The 22,579-nt window shown below is 39.3% G+C and overlaps 1 protein-coding gene across 1 annotated transcript; it reads right to left on the bottom strand.

The window, feature by feature from the left end:
• Nucleotides 1-7,679: 7,679 nt before the first annotated feature.
• LOC128700784 (TIMELESS-interacting protein) lies at nucleotides 7,680-21,374 on the bottom strand. Its single transcript, XM_053794227.2, has 7 exons — nucleotides 21,193-21,374; nucleotides 18,866-19,050; nucleotides 17,048-17,129; nucleotides 15,684-15,882; nucleotides 14,596-14,820; nucleotides 11,363-11,519; nucleotides 7,680-8,812 (listed from the first exon to the last, which is right to left on the bottom strand). The coding sequence occupies exons 2-7, from the start codon at nucleotides 19,014-19,016 to the stop codon at nucleotides 8,361-8,363; spliced, it is 1,266 nt and encodes a 421-aa protein (XP_053650202.1). The 5' UTR covers nucleotides 19,017-19,050; nucleotides 21,193-21,374; the 3' UTR covers nucleotides 7,680-8,360.
• Between the last annotated feature and the right edge of the window lie 1,205 nt (nucleotides 21,375-22,579).

Below are 22,579 nucleotides of genomic sequence, written 5' to 3'. Positions count from 1 at the left end.
ACCAACAAGTCTGCTAATGAAAATTTTATTATTTTTTATTATCACACTGGCCGATTCCCACCAAGGCAGGGTGGCCCGAAAAAGAAAAACTTTCACCATCATTCACTCCATCACTGTCTTGCCAGAAGGGTGCTTTACACTACAGTTTTTAAACTGCAACATTAACACCCCTCCTTCAGAGTGCAGGCACTGTACTTCCCATCTCCAGGACTCAAGTCCGGCCTGCCGGTTTCCCTGAACCCCTTCATAAATGTTACTTTGCTCACACTCCAACAGCACGTCAAGTATTAAAAACCATTTGTCTCCATTCACTCCTATCAAACACGCTCATGCATGCCTGCTGGAAGTCCAAGCCCCTCGCACACAAAACCTCCTTTACCCCCTCTCTCCAACCTTTCCTAGGCCGACCCCTACCCCGCCTTCCTTCCACTACAGACTGATACACTCTTGAAGTCATTCTGTTTCGCTCCATTCTCTCTACATGTCCGAACCACCTCAACAACCCTTCCTCAGCCCTCTGGACAACAGTTTTGGTAATCCCGCACCTCCTCCTAACTTCCAAACTACGAATTCTCTGCATTATATTCACACCACACATTGCCCTCAGACATGACATCTCCACTGCCTCCAGCCTTCTCCTCGCTGCAACATTCATCACCCATGCTTCACACCCATATAAGAGCGTTGGTAAAACTATACTCTCATACATTCCCCTCTTTGCCTCCAAGGACAAAGTTCTTTGTCTCCACAGACTCCTAAGTGCACCACTCACTCTTTTTCCCTCATCAATTCTATGATTCACCTCATCTTTCATAGACCCATCCGCTGACACGTCCACTCCCAAATATCTGAATACGTTCACCTCCTCCATACTCTCTCCCTCCAATCTGATATTCAATCTTTCATCACCTAATCTTTTTGTTATCCTCATAACCTTACTCTTTCCTGTATTCACCTTTAATTTTCTTCTTTTGCACACCCTACCAAATTCATCCACCAATCTCTGCAACTTCTCTTCAGAATCTCCCAAGAGCACAGTGTCATCAGCAAAGAGCAGCTGTGACAACTCCCACTTTGTGTGTGATTCTTTATCTTTTAACTCCACGCCTCTTGCCAAGACCCTCGCATTTACTTCTCTTACAACCCCATCTATAAATATATTAAACAACCACGGTGACATCACACATCCTTGTCTAAGGCCTACTTTTACTGGGAAATAATTTCCCTCTTTCCTACATACTCTAACTTGAGCCTCACTATCCTCGTAAAAACTCTTCACTGCTTTCAGTAACCTACCTCCTACACCATACACTTGCAACATCTGCCACATAAAAAATTTTGGAGTGAGTTAAACAAGTTAAGAAAGCCTAGGGAAAGTATGGATTTGTCAGTTAAAAACAGAGTAGGGGAGTTAGTAGATGGGGAGATGGAGGTATTAGGTAGATGGCGAGAATATTTTGAGGAACTTTTAAATGTTAAGGAAGAAAGAGAGGCAGTAATTTCATGCACTGGTCAGGGAGGTATACCATCTTTTAGGAGTGAAGAAGAGCAGAATGTAAGTGTGGGGGAGGTACGTGAGGCATTACGTAGAATGAAAGGGGGTAAAGCAGCTGGAACTGATGGGATCATGACAGAAATGTTAAAAGCAGGGGGGGATATAGTGTTGGAGTGGTTGGTACTTTTGTTTAATAAATGTATGAAAGAGGGGAAGGTACCTAGGGATTGGCGGAGAGCATGTATAGTCCCTTTATATAAAGGGAAAGGGGACAAAAGAGACTGTAAAAATTATAGAGGAATAAGTTTACTGAGTATACCAGGAAAAGTGTACGGTAGGGTTATAATTGAAAGAATTAGAGGTAAGACAGAATGTAGGATTGCGGATGAGCAAGGAGGTTTCAGAGTGGGTAGGGGATGTGTAGATCAAGTGTTTACATTGAAGCATATATGTGAACAGTATTTAGATAAAGGTAGGGAAGTTTTTATTGCATTTATGGATTTAGAAAAGGCATATGATAGAGTGGATAGAGGAGCAATGTGGCAGATGTTGCAAGTATATGGAATAGGTGGTAAGTTATTAAATGCTGTAAAGAGTTTTTATGAGGATAGTGAGGCTCAGGTTAGGGTGTGTAGAAGAGAGGGAGACTACTTCCCGGTAAAAGTAGGTCTTAGACAGGGATGTGTAATGTCACCATGGTTGTTTAATATATTTATAGATGGGGTTGTAAAGGAAGTAAATGCTAGGGTGTTCGGGAGAGGGGTGGGATTAAATTTTGGGGAATCAAATTCAAAATGGGAATTGACACAGTTACTTTTTGCTGATGATACTGTGCTTATGGGAGATTCTAAAGAAAAATTGCAAAGGTTAGTGGATGAGTTTGGGAATGTGTGTAAAGGTAGAAAGTTGAAAGTGAACATAGAAAAGAGTAAGGTGATGAGGGTATCAAATGATTTAGATAAAGAAAAATTGGATATCAAATTGGGGAGGAGGAGTATGGAAGAAGTGAATGTTTTCAGATACTTGGGAGTTGACGTGTCGGTGGATGGATTTATGAAGGATGAGGTTAATCATAGAATTGATGAGGGAAAAAAGGTGAGTGGTGCATTGAGGTATATGTGGAGTCAAAAAACGTTATCTATGGAGGCAAAGAAGGGAATGTATGAAAGTATAGTAGTACCAACACTCTTATATGGGTGTGAAGCTTGGGTGGTAAATGCAGCAGCGAGGAGACGGTTGGAGGCAGTGGAGATGTCCTGTCTAAGGGCAATGTGTGGTGTAAATATTATGCAGAAAATTCGGAGTGTGGAAATTAGGAGAAGGTGTGGAGTTAATAAAAGTATTAGTCAGAGGGCAGAAGAGGGGTTGTTGAGGTGGTTTGGTCATTTAGAGAGAATGGATCAAAGTAGAATGACATGGAAAGCATATAAATCTATAGGGGAAGGAAGGCGGGGTAGGGGTCGTCCTCGAAAGGGTTGGAAGGAGGGGGTAAAGGAGGTTTTGTGGGCAAGGGGCTTGGACTTCCAGCAAGCGTGCATGAGCGTGTTAGATAGGAGTGAATGGAGACGAATGGTACTTGGGACCTGACGATCTGTTGGAGTGTGAGCAGGGTAATATTTAGTGAAGGGATTCAGGGAAACCGGTTATTTTCATATAGTCGGACTTGAGTCCTGGAAATGGGAAGTACAATGCCTGCACTTTAAAGGAGGGGTTTGGGATATTGGCAGTTTGGAGGGATATGTTGTGTATCTTTATATGTGTATGCTTCTAAACTGTTGTATTCTGAGCACCTCTGCAAAAACAGTGATAATGTGTGAGTGTGGTGAAAGTGTTGAATGATGAAAGTATTTTCTTTTTGGGGATTTTCTTTCTTTTTTGGGTCACCCTGCCTCGGTGGGAGACGGCCGACTTGTTGAAAAAAAAAAAATGATTATTATTTTTATTATAATACAGTGGACCCCCGCATAGCGACCTTAATCCATGCAAGAGGGCTGGCTGTTATGCGAAATGTTCGGTATGCGAATGAATTTTCCCCATAAGAAATAATGGAAATCAAATTAATCCGTGCAAGACACCCAAAAGTATGAAAAAAAAAAAATTTTTACCACATGAAATGTTAATTTTAATACACACAAACTGAAAAAGGCATGCACAATTACATGACACTTACTTTTATTGAAGATCTGGTGATGATTGATGGGATGGGAGGAGGGGAGAGAGAGTGTTAGTGTTTAGAAGGGGAATCCCCTTCCATTAAGACTTGAGGTGTCGAGTCCTTTTCTGGGGTTACTTCCCTTCTTCTTTTAATGCCACTAGGACCAGCTTCAGAGTCACTGGACTTCTTTCGCACAACATATCTGTCCATAGTGGCCTGTACCTCTCGTTCCTTTATGACTTCCCTAAAGTGTTTCACAACATTGTCAGTGTAATAGTCACCAGCACGGCTTGCAATAGCTGTGTGAGGGTGATTTTCATCCATAAAGGTTTGCACTTTCAAGCCACATTGCACAGATTTCCTTAATCTTTGTAGTAGGCAATTCCTTCAATTTCTCTCTCCCCTCCTTTGAACCAGTTTCCTCAGGTCTGGCCTCTTGCTGTTGAAGTTGATCTATCAGCTCATCAGTGGTTAGTTCTTCATTGTCCTCCTCCACCAACTCTTCCACATCATCCCCACTAACCTCCAACCCCAAGGACTTCCCCAATGCCACAATTGATTCCTCAACTGGCATACTCCTCTCAGGGTTAGCCTCAAACCCTTCAAAATCCCTTTTGTCTACACATTCTGGCCACAGTTTCTTCCAAGCAGAGTTCAAGGTCTTCTTAGTCACTCCCTCCCAAGCCTTACCTATAAGGTTTATACAATTGAGGATATTAAAGTGATCTCTCCAAAACTCTCTTAGAGTCAGTTGAGTTTCTGAGGTCACTACAAAGCACCTTTCAAACAGAGCTTTTGTGTACAGTTTTTTGAAGTTTGCAATAACCTGCTGGTCCATGGGCTGCAGGAGAGGAGTGGTATTAGGAGGCAAAAACTTCACCTTAATGAATTTCATGTCCCCATAAAGTCGCTCTGCCACGTCTGTAGGATGACCAGGGGCATTGTCTAACACCAGGAGGCACTTAAGTTCTAATTTCTTTTCAGTTAGGTAATCTTTCACATTGGGGGCAAATGCATGGTGTAACCAGTCATAGAAAAAGTCCCTAGTGACCCATGCCTTACTGTTTGCCCTCCACAGCACACACAAATTCTCCTTGAGGACATTCTTTTGCCTGAACGGTCTGGGAGTTTCAGAGTGATACACTAATAAAGGCTTCACTTTGCAATCACCAGTAGCATTGGAACACATCAACAAAGTAAGCCTGTCTTTCATAGGCTTATGTCCTGGGAGTGCCTTTTCCTCCTGAGTAATGTAGGTCCTGCTTGGCATTTTCTTCCAAAACAGGCCTGTTTCATCACAATTAAACACTTGTTCAGGTTTCAGTCCTTCACTGTCTATGTACTCCTTGAATTCCTGCACATATTTTTCAGCCGCTTTGTGGTCCGAACTGGCAGCCTCACCATGCCTTATCACACTATGTATGCCACTACGCTTCTTAAATCTCTCAAACCAACCTTTGCTGGCCTTAAATTCACTCACATCATCACTAGTTGCAGGCCTTTTTTTAATTAAATCCTCATGCAACTTCCTAGCCTTTTCGCTTATGATCGCTTGAGAAACGCTATCTCCTGCTAGCTGTTTTTCATTTATCCACACCAATAAGAGTCTCTCAACATCTTCCATCACTTGCGATCTCTGTTTCGAAAACACAGTTAAACCTTTGGCAAGAACAGCTTCCTTGATTGCCTTTCTGTTGCCCACAATAGTAGAGATGGTTGATTTGGGTTTCTTGTACAACCTGACCAGGTCGGCGATACGCACTCCACTTTCATACTTATCAATGATCTCTTTCTTCATCTCTATTGGAATTCTAACCCTTATTGCTGTAGGGTTGGAACTAGAAGCTTTCTTGGGGCCCATGGTCACTTATTTTCCAGATAAAGCACCGAAAACACTGTAATAATACGAAATATTCCGATTGTATGCTTGGATGTTACCGCGGAGGCTGGCTGGTAAACAATGCCACCGGCGGAACATATGAGGCTGGCTCAGGCCGCACATTGGACGCGTCTCGGACGAAGGGCGGTGAGCGGGTTTTTGGGCGGTATGCGAGGCAAAATTTTAGCGATCAAAGCGTCCGGTATGCGGATTGTACGTTATGCAATGCGTCCGGTATGCGGTACATTTCACTGTATCATTTGAAAAATCTATCCTGTGACTGAGTATAACATGAAAACCATTCTGCATGATGAAATATGAATTAAACACTATCTTGTGTAGTGGAGTATGACAGGAAAATCATCCTGTGTTATGGAATATGATAAGTAAAACATTATGTATGTTATTATATGCACAAGAAGGCCTAAGTCTAATGTGGGCTGCCTAAGCTAGAAAAAGAGATCGAAGAGGCAGGGGCATTGGAGGTACTTTATAATGGTTGTGCACAGATGTAGGAATATTGAAGGATGGCATTGTAGGTTCTAGTCAATGGGTGATACGATTATATGAAACAGCTGGCAGCCTGTTGCTTTCATCATAGATAGGTTATAGCCTAGCATATTCATCTTTCATGTTCTCATGTGAAGACAGGACACAGAAGGGAACATACATACAATCAAGCGAGATGAAGTCTTATTTTATAAAGTAAAGTGCTAAATCCATAGAAGAGGGAAAGAGGGTCATAGAGTGCCTGGGGAATGGGAGATAAACAGATCTGATCCAAGAATAGGAGGGTAACTCCCTGTCACTGGATTAAAAGCCTTTCACCAGCATCAGAGCTTGGACAGGCCATCTTGTGAGATGGTAATTCCCAAGTAATAGAAACTCAAGTTCTGATGGAGCAAAACTGTTGAAGCTCCTATAGTTAATGAACCTTTAATAAAATACTTAATATCCTCATTGCCCTACTTAAGTCTCCCATCTCAGGCTCACAGATTTCAACCCTGTATGAACCCCATCTTGTGTGATGGAATATGACAGAAAAACATTCAGGTTTTGGTTCCACTATGTAACTATCATATAAAATAGGGTAGCACCTTACTGCTGATGTATCCAATTTTGCTATAAAACCTCAAGAAGCCTCTCTCGAAGGGACAGTGAGATTGAGTTTGTTTGGAAGAGGGATCATTATGATGTGCATAATTATAGATGGCACACTCTAGCATAAAACAATTTCCTGTATGACCAAAGTGTAAAATTTTGGCATTAAATCATACAGTCAAATCAACATCAAAATAAATGGCAAACACATCAACAGAAAAAAATATGAAGGTAAAATTATATGCTGGCACCTGTGTAATGAACTAAAATTTCAAACTCATATCCAATATATTGCAACAGAAGTATCAAAAACTTTGCAGATTCTCAAAAAATCAGCTATTATGTACTTACCTTATTCTTCAAGGGTCTTGATGTTAATATGGGGGTCTTTATCTAGGAAACTGGACTTGTCCTTCCCTTCCTTGGATCAAAGTGGAATGTCGCCCATTCCCCCAGACACTATATGACCTCCCTCGAGGTACCATGCACCTGTGAAGCACCTTATACAGAGGCAATGTGTACATAATTGCGACACAACACAAAACCTCTTTCCTTGAACATTTTAGCTATTTGTTTACAGTATAGTAATTTAAAAAGAAAAGCAGGTTTTTCTTCTAAATTTTGGTAATATATACAGGAGAAAGGGTTACTAGCCCCTTGCTCCCAGCAATTTAGTCATTACTTATGACATGCATGGCTTACAGAGGAAGAGAAAATAAAGGAGAACAAGAACTATTAAGAAAATAGAAGAAAACTCAGAGGAGTGTGTAAATATATATGCATGTACATTCAAGTGTAGTGTGACCAAAGTGTAAGTAGAAGAAGCAAGACATACCTGTTATCCCATGTGTTTGAGACAAAAAAGACACCAGCAATCCTACCATCATGTAAAACAATTACAGGTTTCCATTTCACACTCAGCTGGCAGGACAGCAGTACCTCCCTGGGTGGTTGCTCTCTATTGTATTATGGTGAAGAAAACCTCAAGTCACAATGTGTGTACAAAAGCTGTTGTACTTTAATAAAAAGGTTACTCTAAACACAAACTAATTATTTAAGTCAAGAGCTTTATTTATATATCAAACCGATTGTTATTTAAAAAATATTTTTTATATATAAAGTACTGAATAAAAAGGCAATTTTTTATGTAAAATCCCAGTGAAGAATCTTCATCTTAAAAAGTACCCTCACAAAACACAAACTATATTCAACTTAAATTACTAAATATTACTTATATGTACAGTACTTTATATATTACTGTTTCATAAACAATACGTACATACCTTATTTATTATTTCATGTGTATTTTAATAGCACTGACTGCACTTTAATACCAATCGTATGTGATACTTTTAATATTAGAATTCTGTTGAGAGGAAAAAATGTGTGCATCTGTATGCAAATGTAAACGTCTTTGCAGTCATGTACTGTATTGGCCTTGCCGAATACATATGCACCCATGCATGTATGCAATGCTCTTAATTAGCTTTAATCTTGATTTAGCATATTGTCTTCTGTACAAAGGGAATTTGCTTCTTCTTGAACACATCATGTGCTCTCTCCTGTTAGTTTATTGCTAGTTTCTGATGAAAATAGCAACTTTCTGATGGGAGGTCAAATGTATATTTATCACAACCCTTTTCCTTATCATGGTCATGTGTGCGAGTAACTTGACTTGTTAGGGACGGAGCATCTCTCTCTTCTCCTGTCAATTCTTGTGCCATTTCCTCTTAAGTCATTCTTCCTGCTGCTCCTTCACCACCTTCCTGAGCCAGTTCCTGTATCACTTCATCTTCTGTCATTATTACTGTTGTCTTTCCACCTTCTGCTAGTTCCTGCTTTGATTCCTCTTCTATTATTCTTACTGCTACTTCTTCACTGCCTTCCTCAGCCAGTTCCTGTATCACTTCATCTTCTGTCATTATTACTGTTGCCTTTCCACCTTCTGCTAGTTCCTGCTTCGATTCCTCTTCTATCATTCTTACTGCAGCTTCTTCACCACCTTCCTCAGCCAGTTCATGCATCACTTCCTCGTCTGTCATTCTCACTTCTGCCTCTTCACCTTCCTCAGCCTCCATATTTTCTATGCCAGTGGTACAGTCTTCCTCCACTGAAGCATTACTGGGAGCTTCTTCGTTCGCTGGTGTATTTACATTCATGCTCACTGCTGTCTTCAGATTATCTGAAATATAGGCAAAATACTCCTTATTAATGCCCTCTTTAACCCTTAAACTGTCCAAACAGATCTACGTTCACATGCGTAGTGCTCCAAAAGTAGATCTACGTTCTTTTACATATTTTCAAATATATATATATATAAAAAAAAGGTAAATCAAAGTTTTTTTACAAGTTTTCAAATGTAAAAAAAAAAAAGAAGCTCTACATTTTTTACCTACTTTCAAATGTTGAAAAAACGTAGATCTACGTTTGGACAGTTTAAGGGTTAAATTAATTAATGCAAATAAGGAAGTGGGTAAAAATGTTAAAGGAACTATACGAGATGAAATGAAGAGATAAATTAGCCATTAAAAAAAAAGAAAAGAAATACTAGATGGATAGATGGATATACAATTTATACACATGCACACATACTCTCCATGGGTAAGTGGAACAGAATTCTTCCTCCGTAAGCCATGCGTGTCGTAAGAGGCGACTCAAATGCCCAGAGCAAGGGGCTAGTAACCCCTTATCCTGTATGCATTACTATAATTAAAAAGAGAAACTTTTGTTTTTCTTTTTTTGGGCCACCCTGCTTCGGTGGGATATGACCAGTTTGTTGAAAGAAAGAAAGATGCACACATACATATTCTTCTTCTTTCAACAAACCTACCATATCCCATCAAGGCAGATGGCCCAAAAGGAAAAATGAAAGTTTCTCCTTTTAAATTTAGTAATACATACAGGAGAAGGGGTTACCAGTTCCTTGCTCCCGGCATTGGAGTAGCCTCTTATGACACGCATGGCTTACGGAGGAAGAATTCTGTTCCATTTCCCCATGGAGATGCATACATACATGTAAGCATATATAAATATGCACATACAAGCACACATGTGCATGCATGGGCAAGTCAGGCAAGTGGGAATTTTATCAACACAGCTTAGCCCTCACAAATTCTATTCATTATATATGAATCTAATTTATGTAATCCTGCACTCATATTCTATTAGATTTTGTTCAACCATGGATTTACTTGCTACAACCTTCTCGGCCTTTTGAAAATTAATAGGGTGGTTAACCACACACAACTTTCATTCATTCATTAGAGATTTGCCGGTAATTCCGGCCTGGGTCTTCTCCAGATGGTGACCCGGCGGGGGTGTCGTTCGTCTTCTTCATTCTTCTATCTTCTCTCTTGGGCCCCCTGGTTGGAGGGTAACTTCTTCTTCTATCTTGCATTGACTCCCCAAGTGGGGAGTGTCTTCTTCCTTGGGATCTTCAACGTCACAGTCGGGCAGAGGCAGAAAACAGGGTCCCATTGGAGCCACACCCCAGCTTTAGCAGGCAGCAAAGTGCTGGGGAAACTTGTCTTGATGGTAGTGCTAGAGGGGGGAACCCTCTGCAGCAAGCTGATTAAACCTGTTCCTCAGTGCTTCGTGGTCGATTCCAGCATTGTTGAGGGCGGAGTAGATACGGTTGGCAAAGTGTTCTAAGTTGGGTTTCACAATGTCGTTGATGTCCTGCTCACATTCTGGAGTTTGCATTGGGTTCTTCTTCTGGTTGGTTGTGCAGTGTCCACCACTCTTGCCCTTGGCTTCTTGTTGCCGTGGGGGATTGGCAGTGGCCTGGGGAGCTGCAGCTCTTGGTTCTTGAGTTTTGGTAGTCTTGACCTTGGCTCCTTGTTGTGGTGGAGCAGTAGTAGCGGTGTGGGGAGTTGCAGCCCTTGCTTCATGTGTTTTAGCTTTCTTGGCTGGCGGTTGAGTTGTCCGAGGCAAGGCCTCGGCTTGGATAGTGGCGGTGGAGGCAGGAGGTGGTGGTGGTGGTGGAGGTGGTTCACAGCAATATCTTTCATTTAATTCCATAAACCCCAACCTTGGTGTCTATTGCATATTAAACTGAGACCTGCATTTTTGTAGTGATGCAATCTACAATGTCTCATGGGAAAGCTAACCAGCCAATGCTAATCCAAACATCAAAGGCCACCAGCAGTTCCAAACAAAATTTGCACAGTGATCTGCCAGAGTTGCTTCACCACTACAGCAACACCAACCTACACCCATACCATATTTACCTCCTCAATGCCCACTACATCAATTACCTCACCTGTCTTAGACTAGCCAGACCTAAATGAATGTCCAGAGGAATCATCCTGAAAGCCTCAGCAACTGCATCACCATCCTCTCACTTCATCACCTATACTCTCGCCTCACCAGCTTCACTCTCAAGACCATAGAAATAGCTACTTCATCATTAAAAGGTAGTGTGTCCCCACATTACTATTAAAATGTAATATACTGATATACACTTCTGCTTCATGCATACAAGACTACTGTACCTAAGCTAATTCCCAATGATTGTAGCTCATTAACATCCACTATACTCAAGCATTTTAGATTAGAGGTTGGATCGTATTTAGTTAATTAACTATAAAAAAACTTTCTAAATATCTTTAAACCAATTTTTCTGTTCGATCATTTCTCCAACCAACCTCTTACAATAAATATTTCTCCAACCCATGATGATAGAAAATAATAATGATGACATTGTCAGCAAAAAGAATCTATGGCATATTACCGAAGATGTCTACAGACTCGACTGGAGCCTCAAGGTCTTCATTTACTGATGCTGTTTCTTTGGCCATTTCTTTTTGTTGTTTTAACCTTGCCAAGCGTTTTTCCTCTGCAAGTCTTCTATTTCTCTCAATTCGTTCTTTCTGTTCATCTGTCAGTGTCTGCAAAGAGGCCAAGAAATAAAATATCCTAAGGTAAGAGTGTTACACTACACTCAATTTATAAATTATACAGAACCAAAATATGTACGTATATAAATTTATACTGCAATGTGGCAGATGTTGCAAGTACAGTGGACCCTCGACCAACTATGGCATCGATTAACGATAAATCCAACTAGCGATACATTTTAACGCAAAAATTTTGCCTCGACTAGCGCTAAAAAACTCGACCAACACTATTCGTTCCGTCTGAGACGCGTCCACTTCTGGCCAGTGTTTACAAGCCAGCCAGCCACCGTGGTCGCTTCCAAGCATACAATCGGAACATTTCATATTATCACAGCCTTTTTAGTGATTGCACCTGCAAAATAAGTCACCATGGGCCCCAAGAAAGCTTCTAGTGCCAACCCTACAGCAAAAAGGGTGAGAATTACTATGGATATGAAGAAAGAGATCATTGCTAAGTATGAAAGTGGAGTGCGTGTCTCCGAGCTGGCCAGGTTGTACACAAAATCCCAATCAACCGTCGCTACTATCGTGGGCAAGAAAACAGCAATCAAGGAAGCTGTTCTTGCCAAAGGTGCAACTATGTTTTCGAAACCGAGATCGCAAGTACTCGAAGATGTTGAGAGACTGTTATTGGTGTGGATAAACGAAAAACAGATAGCAGGAGATAGCATCTCTCAAGCGATCATATGTGAAAAGGCTAGGAAGTTGCATGACGATTTAATTAAAAAAATGCCAGCAACTAGTGGTGATGTGAGTGAATTTAAGGCCAGCAAAGGTTGGTTTGAGAGATTTAAAGGGAAGGGAAAGGACTTGCCACCTCAAGTCCTAATGGAAGGAGATTCCCCTTCTAAACACTAAGACCATCAACACTCTCCCCTCCTCCCATCCCATCAATCATCACCTGATCTTCAATAAAGGTAAGTGTCATGTAACTGTGCATGCCTTCTTCAGTTTGTGTGTATTAAAATTAATATTTCATGTGGTAAAAACTTTTTTTTCATACTTTGGGGTGTCCTACACGGATTAATTTGATTTCCATTATTTCTTATGGGGAAAATTAACTTGACTAACGATGAGCTCTCAGGAACGGATTAATAGCGTTAGTCGAGGGTCCACTGTATATGGAATAGGTGGTATGTTACTAAATGCTGTAAAGAGTTTTTATGAGGATAGTGAGGCTCAGGGTAGGGTGTGTAGAAGAGAGGGAGACTACTTCCCAGTAAAAGTTGGTCTTAGACAGGGATGTGTAATGTCACCATGGTTGTTTAATATACCTACCATCCGACTTACGACATGCTCGACATACGACCACTCGACTTACGACCATGTTTTTTATGCCAAATTTCTGGGAAATAAACAACTAACTATTTAAGTAAAACATGAAATACCAAAATAAAACAATAAAATAAAGTCATTACAAAAATGTGATGTTGATATTCAGTAGTAAAGTTCGACTTACGACCGGTTTCTCGGAACCAAACTCGGTCGTAAGTCGGATGGTACCTGTATATTTATAGATGGGGTTGTAAAAGAAGTAAATGCTAGGGTGTTCGGGAGAGGGGTGGGATTAAATTATGGGGAATCAAATACAAAATGTGAATTGACACAGTTGCTCTTTGCTTATGATACTGTGCTTATGAGATGCTAAAGAAAATTTGCAAAGGTTCGTGGACGAGTTTGGGAGTGTGTGTAAAGGTAGAAAGTTGAAAGCGAACATAGAAAAGAGTAAGGTGATGATGGTATCAAATGATTTACATAAAGAAAAATTGGATATCAAATTGGGGAGGAGGAGTATGGAAGAAGTGAATGTTTTCAGATACTTGGGAGTTGACATGTCAGCAGATGGATTTATGAAGGATGAGGTTAATCATAGAATTGATGAGGGAAAAAAAGCTGAGTGGTGCGTTGAGGTATGTGTGGAGACAAAAAACATTATCTATGGAGGCAAAGAAGGGAATGTATGAATTATAGTATTATCAACACTTTTATATGGGTGTGATTCTTGGGTTGTGAATGCAGCAGCGAGGAGGCAGTGGAGATGTCCTGTCTAAGGGCAATGTGTGGTGTAAATATTATGCAGAAAATTCGGAGTGTGGAAATTAGGAGAAGGTGCGGAGTTAATAAAAGTATTAGTCAGAGGGCTGAAGAGGGGTTGTTGAGGTGGTTTGGTCATTAAGAGAGAATGGACCAAAGTAGAATGACATGGAGAGCATTTAAGTCTGTAGGCGAAGGAAGGCGGGGTAGTGGTTGTCCTCGAAAAGGTGGGAAGGAAGGGGTAAGGGAGGTTTTGTGGACTTCCAGTGTGTTTGGGACCTGATGATCTGTTGGAGTGTGAGCAGGGTAATATTTAGTGAATTGATTCAGTTATTTTTATATAGCCGGACTTGAGTCCTGAAAATGGGAAGTACAATGCCTGCACTTTAAAGGAGGGGTTTGGGATATTGGCAGTTTAGAGGGATATGTTGTGTATCTTTATATATATATGCTTCTAAACTGTTGTGTTCTGAGCACTTCTGGAAAAACAGTGATTATGTGTGAGTGAGGTGAAAGTGTTGAATGATGATGAAAGTACAGTGGACCCCCGCATAACAATCACCTCCGAATGCGACCAATTATGTAAGTGTACTTATGTAAGTGCGTTTGTACGTGTATGTTTGGGGGTCTGAAATGGACTAATCTACTTCACAATATTCCTTATGGGAACAAATTCGGTCAGTACTGGCACCTGAACATACTTCTGGAGTGAAAAAATATCGTTAACTGGGGGTCCACTGTATTTTCTTTTTGGGGATTTTTTCTTTCTTTTTGGGTCACCCTGCCTCGGTGGGAGACGGCCGACTTGTTAAAAACAAAAAATTATCCAGCTACTATTAGTCATGATAACTATTTTTTTGTCTACTATTAAGAGTAGGGTTGTGGAGGTTATGCAGTCATACCATACCTAAATGTGCAGAAGATTTCTCAATCATACATGACAATACAATGTATACTCCTCAAAAAACTACATAATTACTGTATAAGGATCAGCTTGACTCAAAAAGAAAAGGTGGTAATTTCTCCTGCATACCTTGTTAGGTTGACTTGAATTTGGTGTAGCAGAAGCTGATGGTAGAATAGTTGTTTGGGAGAAGGCTGGGTAGCCCCTGTTACCCAAAAGTTCATCAAATATGTCAATTTGTGGCTCCTCCTCTTTCTCCGCTTCCTCATCAATACCCCGTTTTACTCTGTCCTCAGCCAATCCATTAAGTTCACTTTCGGTAAACATATCTAATCGAAGACGTTTCATGAGTACCTGTACAGAATCCATGGAAACAATTTATGAATGAGGACTTGATACATGTGACTCAACATAGGGCAGCATAAGACTTTGTTATGATTATATTCACTTTTTACAACCCCATTACCACAACTACTGGTATGTGATCCTGTATATCTGCACTATTAAGCTGGTACATACTATAAAAATAAAAAGGTCACAGAAATTATACAGACAAGTAATAAATAGAGAGGTGGTATTCACTACATTTGCATTAATGTGAATAGACTGTAAGGCATCATTATACTGCACATATTTTGAAGTGAAAACGTGTAGAATGGAAGGTAATCAGGTTTGATCCAAGGAAGGGGATTCTAGCCCCAATTCACTGGATCAAGGGGTCCTTTGCTGGCACCCCTTTCCCTCTTAAAGTGGAAAGGTCAATTGACTTTATTTAGCTGATGTCATTATGCTGTACGAACATGTTCCAAACTCAAGTCATCCTAGAAATACGTGATCTCAGATGAAGTGATGTTCTTGAGAAGGGTACAGCCAGAGTGTAGTTGCTGTTGGCTGCCCATCTTGTTGTGTAGAAGCTCACTTCTAGCTGTCCACAGAGTGGAGCCCAATGTGGTACTTTGACAATGTTGGCCAGTACATAATGTTCAAGGCTCTGCTAAAAAGACAGATCTGTCAAAACCAGAGATGTGTCGTCTTGCCCTGTTCTCTATTCTGTCAAGAATAGATAACATTCTCATTCTCGTTATTATGATCTCTTACACTCTGGCTCTCAATCCCTCTCAAATGCTTTTACTTTTTCTAATACCCTTTTTTGTCAAGCCCACAAAAATTATAATGGAGGAAGGAAATAAGATAAAAATATATTTTCTTCAGCTTACCTGTACATTTTTCTTTAGTCCTAACTTTTCTATTTCTTCTAGGGTGTCTTTAAATGGGAGTTTTGGAAAGAGACGGTGTGCCCAATGCTCTAATCTCTTCAAGAGAACAGCAAGATCCTCTTTTTCGTGACCTTTTCCATGGAATTTCACATCTTTAAAAGCTTTCTGGAGAACTGTAATTCCTCTTGGGCCAGCTAACCTACAATGATTTAACAGCTAGTAATTACAGAAAAATTATCATACCTTCCAATGATATGGATCACAAAAACAAGCATATACTAATTAAGAACCCCAGCAAAAATGGTGGCAAGAATTTAATTTAAAAATTTCAGGGAACTTCTGCAGGAACTTTTCCTTCTTGATGGGACAAATGCAAGCCCCAGAATCATTTAACAAAAGTTTGACACATTAGACTGGCTGTCAAATAAGTGAAGCAGCAACACCAGCCTGCAGTGAGAAACAAGAATACGTGGCAAGTATAAGGAGTGCCTATAAAAATATATTCAACTGGTAGGTAGATGGAAAGAAAAAAAACAAGACATACACAAAAGGGAAAAGTGCATAAAGATAGTGTTCATAGAATGGTCAATGTGAATTCTGATCAATTTAGTGGTCAGGGAAAAATCACTTTACATGGGTCTTAACTGGGTGATTTTCCCAGACCAATAAATAACCAAACATTCACACTGACTTTTCCATGATTACTGTTTTATCCACTTGTTTCCCTTGTGTGTACATCTTGTTTCCAGTTTCTTCCCATCTACTATACCAAATTAAACAACCATGAGTGGCACTGCAACAAGTGTAATTAAAGCATATCTACCTTTAATTATTATTGGTAACAATATGTGCAATGTGTCAAGTAAATAATCAATATATAAGTACTGTAATGTTATTTACTGTGGCTATGTTTGGCATGACAAAGCTTGTGGTAAGCAAAACATAGCTACAATGTCTTACTTGTTTCACCTGTGGAACTGTGGTTATGAAGTGTGCAATTTGAAACACCAGAGATGCCTCAATGGACCACTCACCTTTTTTTCCCCATCATTAATTCTATGGCTCACCACATCTTTCAATTAAATAATCACTTGATATACTGTAAGATTAAACCTCTTGAGATTATTCAATCCCTATTTTAGGGTTAATGTATTTTTGATGGTAATGAACTCATGGCATGCAGCTTTAATAACCTTTATGTAGTCAACAGGTTTTAAACCCAATTAATCAACCATTATAAGATGTATTATTGTTTTTGGCTTACATATGTCTAAAACACAACCATATATTTGGGGACTAGTTAATCCTGTTAGAACAAAATCTCACTAAACGGGTAATTAACAAATAAAATCACAGACACTAACCGATGGGCATCAAGTTTAGGCTGAGGATTCTTAACCACTCTCTTGGGTTTAACAGGCTGCTGTTGAGTACCTGTCTCCTGACCTGGAATAGACCCCATTTTAAAATTTGTAAAGTACGTAACCATAATATACTGTCCTTTATTGTTTCTTTTACTGTATAAAGTATATACAGTAATACAAAACTTAAGATTAATAGAGGAAAATACTGTATATGTATATACCATTGACAAAACAATCATCTTATAGTATAATGATTCACAGTTAATTTTTATTTTACTGTATTCAACAGAATTATATAATATATTTATTGCTGTAGACTATACCTTCCTATATACAGATGTAATACTGTACAAGAGCTCCAAATAGCACAGTGCTATAACATTTATTTCACAAAATTTGAAATGAGGATATGGTGGGACCTGACGAATGTACAGTGGAACCTCGGTACTCAAACAGCTCCCTACTCGAACAATTCAGTATTCGAACGCTTTGTTCGATAAAAAAATCACTTGGTAGTCGACAGATGCTTGGCACTTGACCAAACAAATACGACCTGCCAGAACTTTGTTGTAAACTATTTTGTGTTTCTTCGCATTTTTTGGCATTTTTTATATTATTTGTATAAGTCACCATGGTGCCTAAGATGATTAGTGATAACAGCCAACAAAAAAGAAAACTGGTTGGGAAAAATTTGTTTGGTACTCAAACAGATCAGCATTCGAACAGCCTTCTGGAACGAATTAAGTTAGAGTACCGAGGTTCCACTGATTAGGACAGATATAGAATGATCTACTTCTAATACACTGTTTCTGAAATAATATTGTGGTCAAAAACCATGTGCTATACCTATATGGGTCATATGACACTGTTGCTGAAAATGGCTATCAATATTATGAAGTGCAAATCAATCAACAAACCTGGAAAGATCACATCTGAATGAAAATTAATTGTAGCATGCACTGGCATGTAGACCCAGTGCTTGTGATTTACTCCAAATTTTATTATGAGAATTATGGTTTGCCTATATCTTGCACATCAAAGCATTAAGACTACTTGTCTCGACCCACTCCCTTCAATGTAACATGTTCACACACACCTGGTGGAGGCTCAAGCCCCGACCTTTTACACCTTCCTTCACATCCTCCCTCCCTCCAACCCTTCCTAGGATCACCCTCTAGCCTTCCTTCCATCCAAGATTTATACAGCCTAGTCATCCTCTTCTGCTTCATCCTCTCTAAATGCCCAAACCACCTCAACAACTCTTCCTCTGCCCTCTGACTTATACCTTTCTCATTGCCACAGCATCTAATTTTTACACTCCAAATTTTTGCATAAAATTTATACTTCACATTGTTCTCAAGCATGACATCTCCATCGCTTTCAGCTTCCTCCTCACTGAAATGTTTAAAGCCCTTGCGTCAAACCTGTATAAAGAGATTTTTACCACTACACATATACTTATCTCTTTGCCTCAAAAGATAAAATTCTTTCTTTCCACAGATGCCTCATCATTCTATCCTCCTTTTTCCCTTCATTTATTCTGTGATTCACCTCATCTTTCACCGAGCCATCCATTGATATGTTCACTTGTAAATACAGCATCGAAACAATCATTTTCTCCATCCCTCCAATTTAATAACTAATTTTTTCATTGCCTAAATTTTTCTATTACTCTCAACACCTTGCTCTTTTCTATGTTCACTATTAAAATTACAAATTCTTAGTTACTGTACAGCACTATGAAAAACAAATAAACAAAAAAAAGACTGTACATAGACAAAATCAAAATGTTTGAATACTGAACCAAAAGTCACGTACTTGCACCAGCTTCAGGAACTTCAACTGCTTCCTCCATTGGATTATTTACACCTCCATCATCGCTATCCTCATTACCTTCAGCTTCTGAATCTGAGTCTCTGACACTGTCTGCTTCCCGATGCCCAAACAACTCTTCAACATTAAGATCCATGGCTGGGGTCAATCTATTTGATCAACTTTTTAATCTGTTAAATTGATATGAATTATATACAGATATACTAAATGCAGCACCAGATATACATGTATATGCCATATAATGTTTGGAATTTTTTTAATTCAGCTAAATAAAAAACTTGAGACATTTTAAATCTCATGGCAACAGGTGTAACTGCAATTTTCAGTTGGCTAGTTTTCAAAAACAAATGCTCAGTAAGTCATTATGTTCTATGGAAGTTTTGAATCACAAATATTGATTTAAAAACTGTATGTTGAATAACTACACGAGATATGACAACAGTTTACTAGACAATATATTACGTAAAAGGTTGATGCTTAGAATTCTGGATGTGCATGTTTTTAGACAGGCAATATGCATCAGATCATTGTTTAGTGGTTTACAAAAGTGATTAGATAAAGGCACAAGGCCAAGAGCTAAGTATCATCAAATCCAGCCAACATACATCAATCAATCAAGTTTATTCTTTATAAGGATTACAATGCGGGGTTTACAGATTTTGGTTATTGTGTGGTTTACATGTAATAAAATACTAATTACAGAGGGGGCCACTAGGACACCTAGCATGGCTAGGCATTTCGGGCAAACTTAGATTAATTCTTAACCCTAAATTATTACAAATTATGAAGTAAGTTGACTAAATACTAAGTGACTAAATACTAGTTCGTGAGTTTAACAATGTGAATGCTTTTGTTTTGGCACAATACATAGTGTCTATATTGGAGTATCACAGGCAAACTTACGACTAGTTAGGAATCTTCACTTTAAGATTAAGATTCGTATTTCTGTGCTTATAGTCAAATGGGTGAGTGAGTGGAAGTGTGAACCACCAGGTGGTTTTTATGTAGTTAGTTGACGGGGTGTATCAGGGAGATAAGATATTTTCTAACGGTAGTTAGTTAGAAGTGCACATTACTGAGTACATATACATCTGGGTGCCTTTATGGAGACAACCTCAAACTATTATTTCACTTCTCCATTAATTATTACTCACAAAATATAACACAATTTGCAAATATTGCAAACAAACCATGGAATGGGCGAGGACTGAACACATGGCAAGCAAGCTGTAAAGACTTGCATTTGTGGTTTGGCTTAGCACTTCTTTTTGATTATAATAATAATTGCATTTGTGGTCACAGTGGTGGCCCATGCTAACCTCCCTATGGTGCACAGAAATATATCTAGTTGGATGAATCTTATTGTAGCCAGCTGGCCCAGTGGCTTAGGCACTGGGTTGGAGTTTTACAACTCACTTGCCATGGGTTCAATCCCAACCGGTTCTGTGGTTTGTCAGTAATTATTCTCTGTATGGGACTGATAAATCTACTGGTTACCAAGTAACTGATAAATCTACTGGTACTAAGTGTATTTAGATAAATATTATTATAATCATATTATTATTATTATAATCAAGGGGAAACGCTAAACCCGGAGGATTATACAGCGCCTGGGGTTGATGTGGAAGGCATTCAGGCTTAATTCGGGGAACTGGAGCACAGATCCAATTCCCTAAATCAAGAGCCCCTCACCAACATCAATTATTATTATTATAATCAAAAAGAAGCGCTAAGCCACAAGGACTATACAGCTCACCAACATCAAGGAACCTTCCTTGAGGGGTATTATAATCATAACTATCGCTAAACCCGCAAGGGTCTAATGACCATATGAAGTTATTGCCTTATTAGTCCTAGATAAGATAAGATAAGATAAGATATTGTTCAGATTTTTAACCCCGGAGGGTTAGCCACCCAGGATAACCCAAGAAAGTCAGTGCGTCACCGAGGACTGTCTAACTTATTTCCATTGGGGTCCTTAATCTTGTCCCCCAGGATGCGACCCACACCAGTCGACTAACACCCAGGTACCTATTTGCTGCTAGGTGAACAGGACAATAGGTGTAAGGAAACGTGTCGGAATTTCCACCCGCCGGGAATCGAACCCGGGCCCTCCGTGTGTGAAGCGGGAGCTTTAGCCACCAGACCACCGAAATGCTCTGCATACAAAGGGGCTTTTGTCATGTACACCCAACTATTATATTCCTTTGTACAACCATATATCATATCAAAATAAAAATTATTATTACTATTATTATGTAGAGGTACACACAAGGACAGTTATCATACATAGCAAAATATGTGTAAATTACCTAGGATGACCCAAATACCCGGAAGTTATAGGCAGACAGTGGTAGCAAAGTATGTAGATTTAAGCCAGGATAACCAGCAGCAAGTGAGTGTGGTTCATGCCAGACAGTATTGTCATGAAGGGAAGAAACACTTGTCTGAACAACTGATTATATTTTGGCGCGAGTTAACCTCCTGTTGTTAGGGTTGTTAGGGCCACCATGGTACACACCGTACTGAAACCTCTAAGGCAGTGTAATTTTTTTTTTTTTTTTTTGGGGGGGGGACGCATGACCCTTGTGGGTTTAGCGCTTATTTTGATTATTATAATAATGTAAGTTTATTTAAGCACAGGTACACATAAGTACAATTATTATACATGGTGCAAATTACATAGGATAATCTAAAAAGGTCAGATAAAGGTGACTTATTTCTACTGAGGCCCTTGAAGCAATTAAAAATACATAGTATGTAAGTAATTTTATTTAGGCATAGGTACGCAGTACAATTATAACCCAAAAAGAGTCACTCAAACTACATTGTAATATTTTTGTGACACTTTATGTCTGCATAAATAACTCATTATGGCTGTAACCAAATATATGTAAATAGTTCATTACTACTGCAACTTGCTTAGCTATCAACACTCTGGGGCCAAGTTGTGAAAGCTTCCAGCTGTGTCCTCATGTAGCTGAAAGCAACAAATACGGCAACCAGTTTAGTTTGTAAGGTACTATGTACCTATGCCTAACTAAAGTTACGGTGGCCCGTGGCCTAGTGGTTGAAGCTCTCGCTTCACATGCTGAGAGTTTCCAGGTTCGATTCCCGGCAAGGGTAGAAACATTTGGGCGTGTTTCCTTACACCAGCTGTCCCTGTTCACCCATCAGTAAACTGGGTACCTGAGTGTTAGTCGACTACTGTAGGTCGCATTCTGTGACAAAATTGACCTAATTTGCCCGAAATACTCTACATAACAAGCGACTTTCTATTTAGTAGTACGTCATTAAAGTCAACTAGACCTTCATGTCTTGTACATGTACTTGTAGAAATAAAGATATTATAAATATGACATTTCAATGAATCCATTAATCCCTGTAATCCCCTCTCTTAATAATTTATGTATATCTGTGTTTAGCTTCATGCACAAGCATGCTACATTCAGGACTCAGGCTATTTAGTGCAAGCGATGAGGAAAATTACAATTAAACTGCTGTATAGCCCTTGTGGCTTAGCGCTTCTTTTTTTGATGATGATGATAATAATAATAATAATAATAATAATAATAATAATAATTAATAATAATTAATAATAATAATAATAATAACAATTAATAATAATAATACAATTAAACTGTCCAAGATCGAAGTTTTCACACGATTTGGACAATACAATTTTTCTCTGACTCCCGG

Source organism: Cherax quadricarinatus, unplaced genomic scaffold (genome assembly GCF_038502225.1).
Source record: "Cherax quadricarinatus isolate ZL_2023a unplaced genomic scaffold, ASM3850222v1 Contig2881, whole genome shotgun sequence".
Taxonomy (NCBI): Eukaryota; Metazoa; Arthropoda; class Malacostraca; order Decapoda; family Parastacidae; genus Cherax; species Cherax quadricarinatus.
Note: the sequence above shows the minus strand (reverse complement) of the source record. Positions and strands in the feature narration are given on the sequence as shown.

Excerpts from the sequence above, each read along its gene's own strand:
- LOC128700784 (XM_053794227.2), bottom strand. The coding sequence starts at position 19,016 with ATGGATCTTAATGTTGAAGAGTTGTTTGGGCATCGGGAAGCAGACAGT. Across the intron at positions 11,520-14,595 it reads ATTCAAGTCAACCTAACAAG|ACACTGACAGATGAACAGAA; the intron begins GTATGCAGGAGA and ends GCCTCTTTGCAG. Across the intron at positions 8,813-11,362 it reads CGAGTCTGTAGACATCTTCG|ATAATCTGAAGACAGCAGTG; the intron begins GTAATATGCCAT and ends CCTATATTTCAG.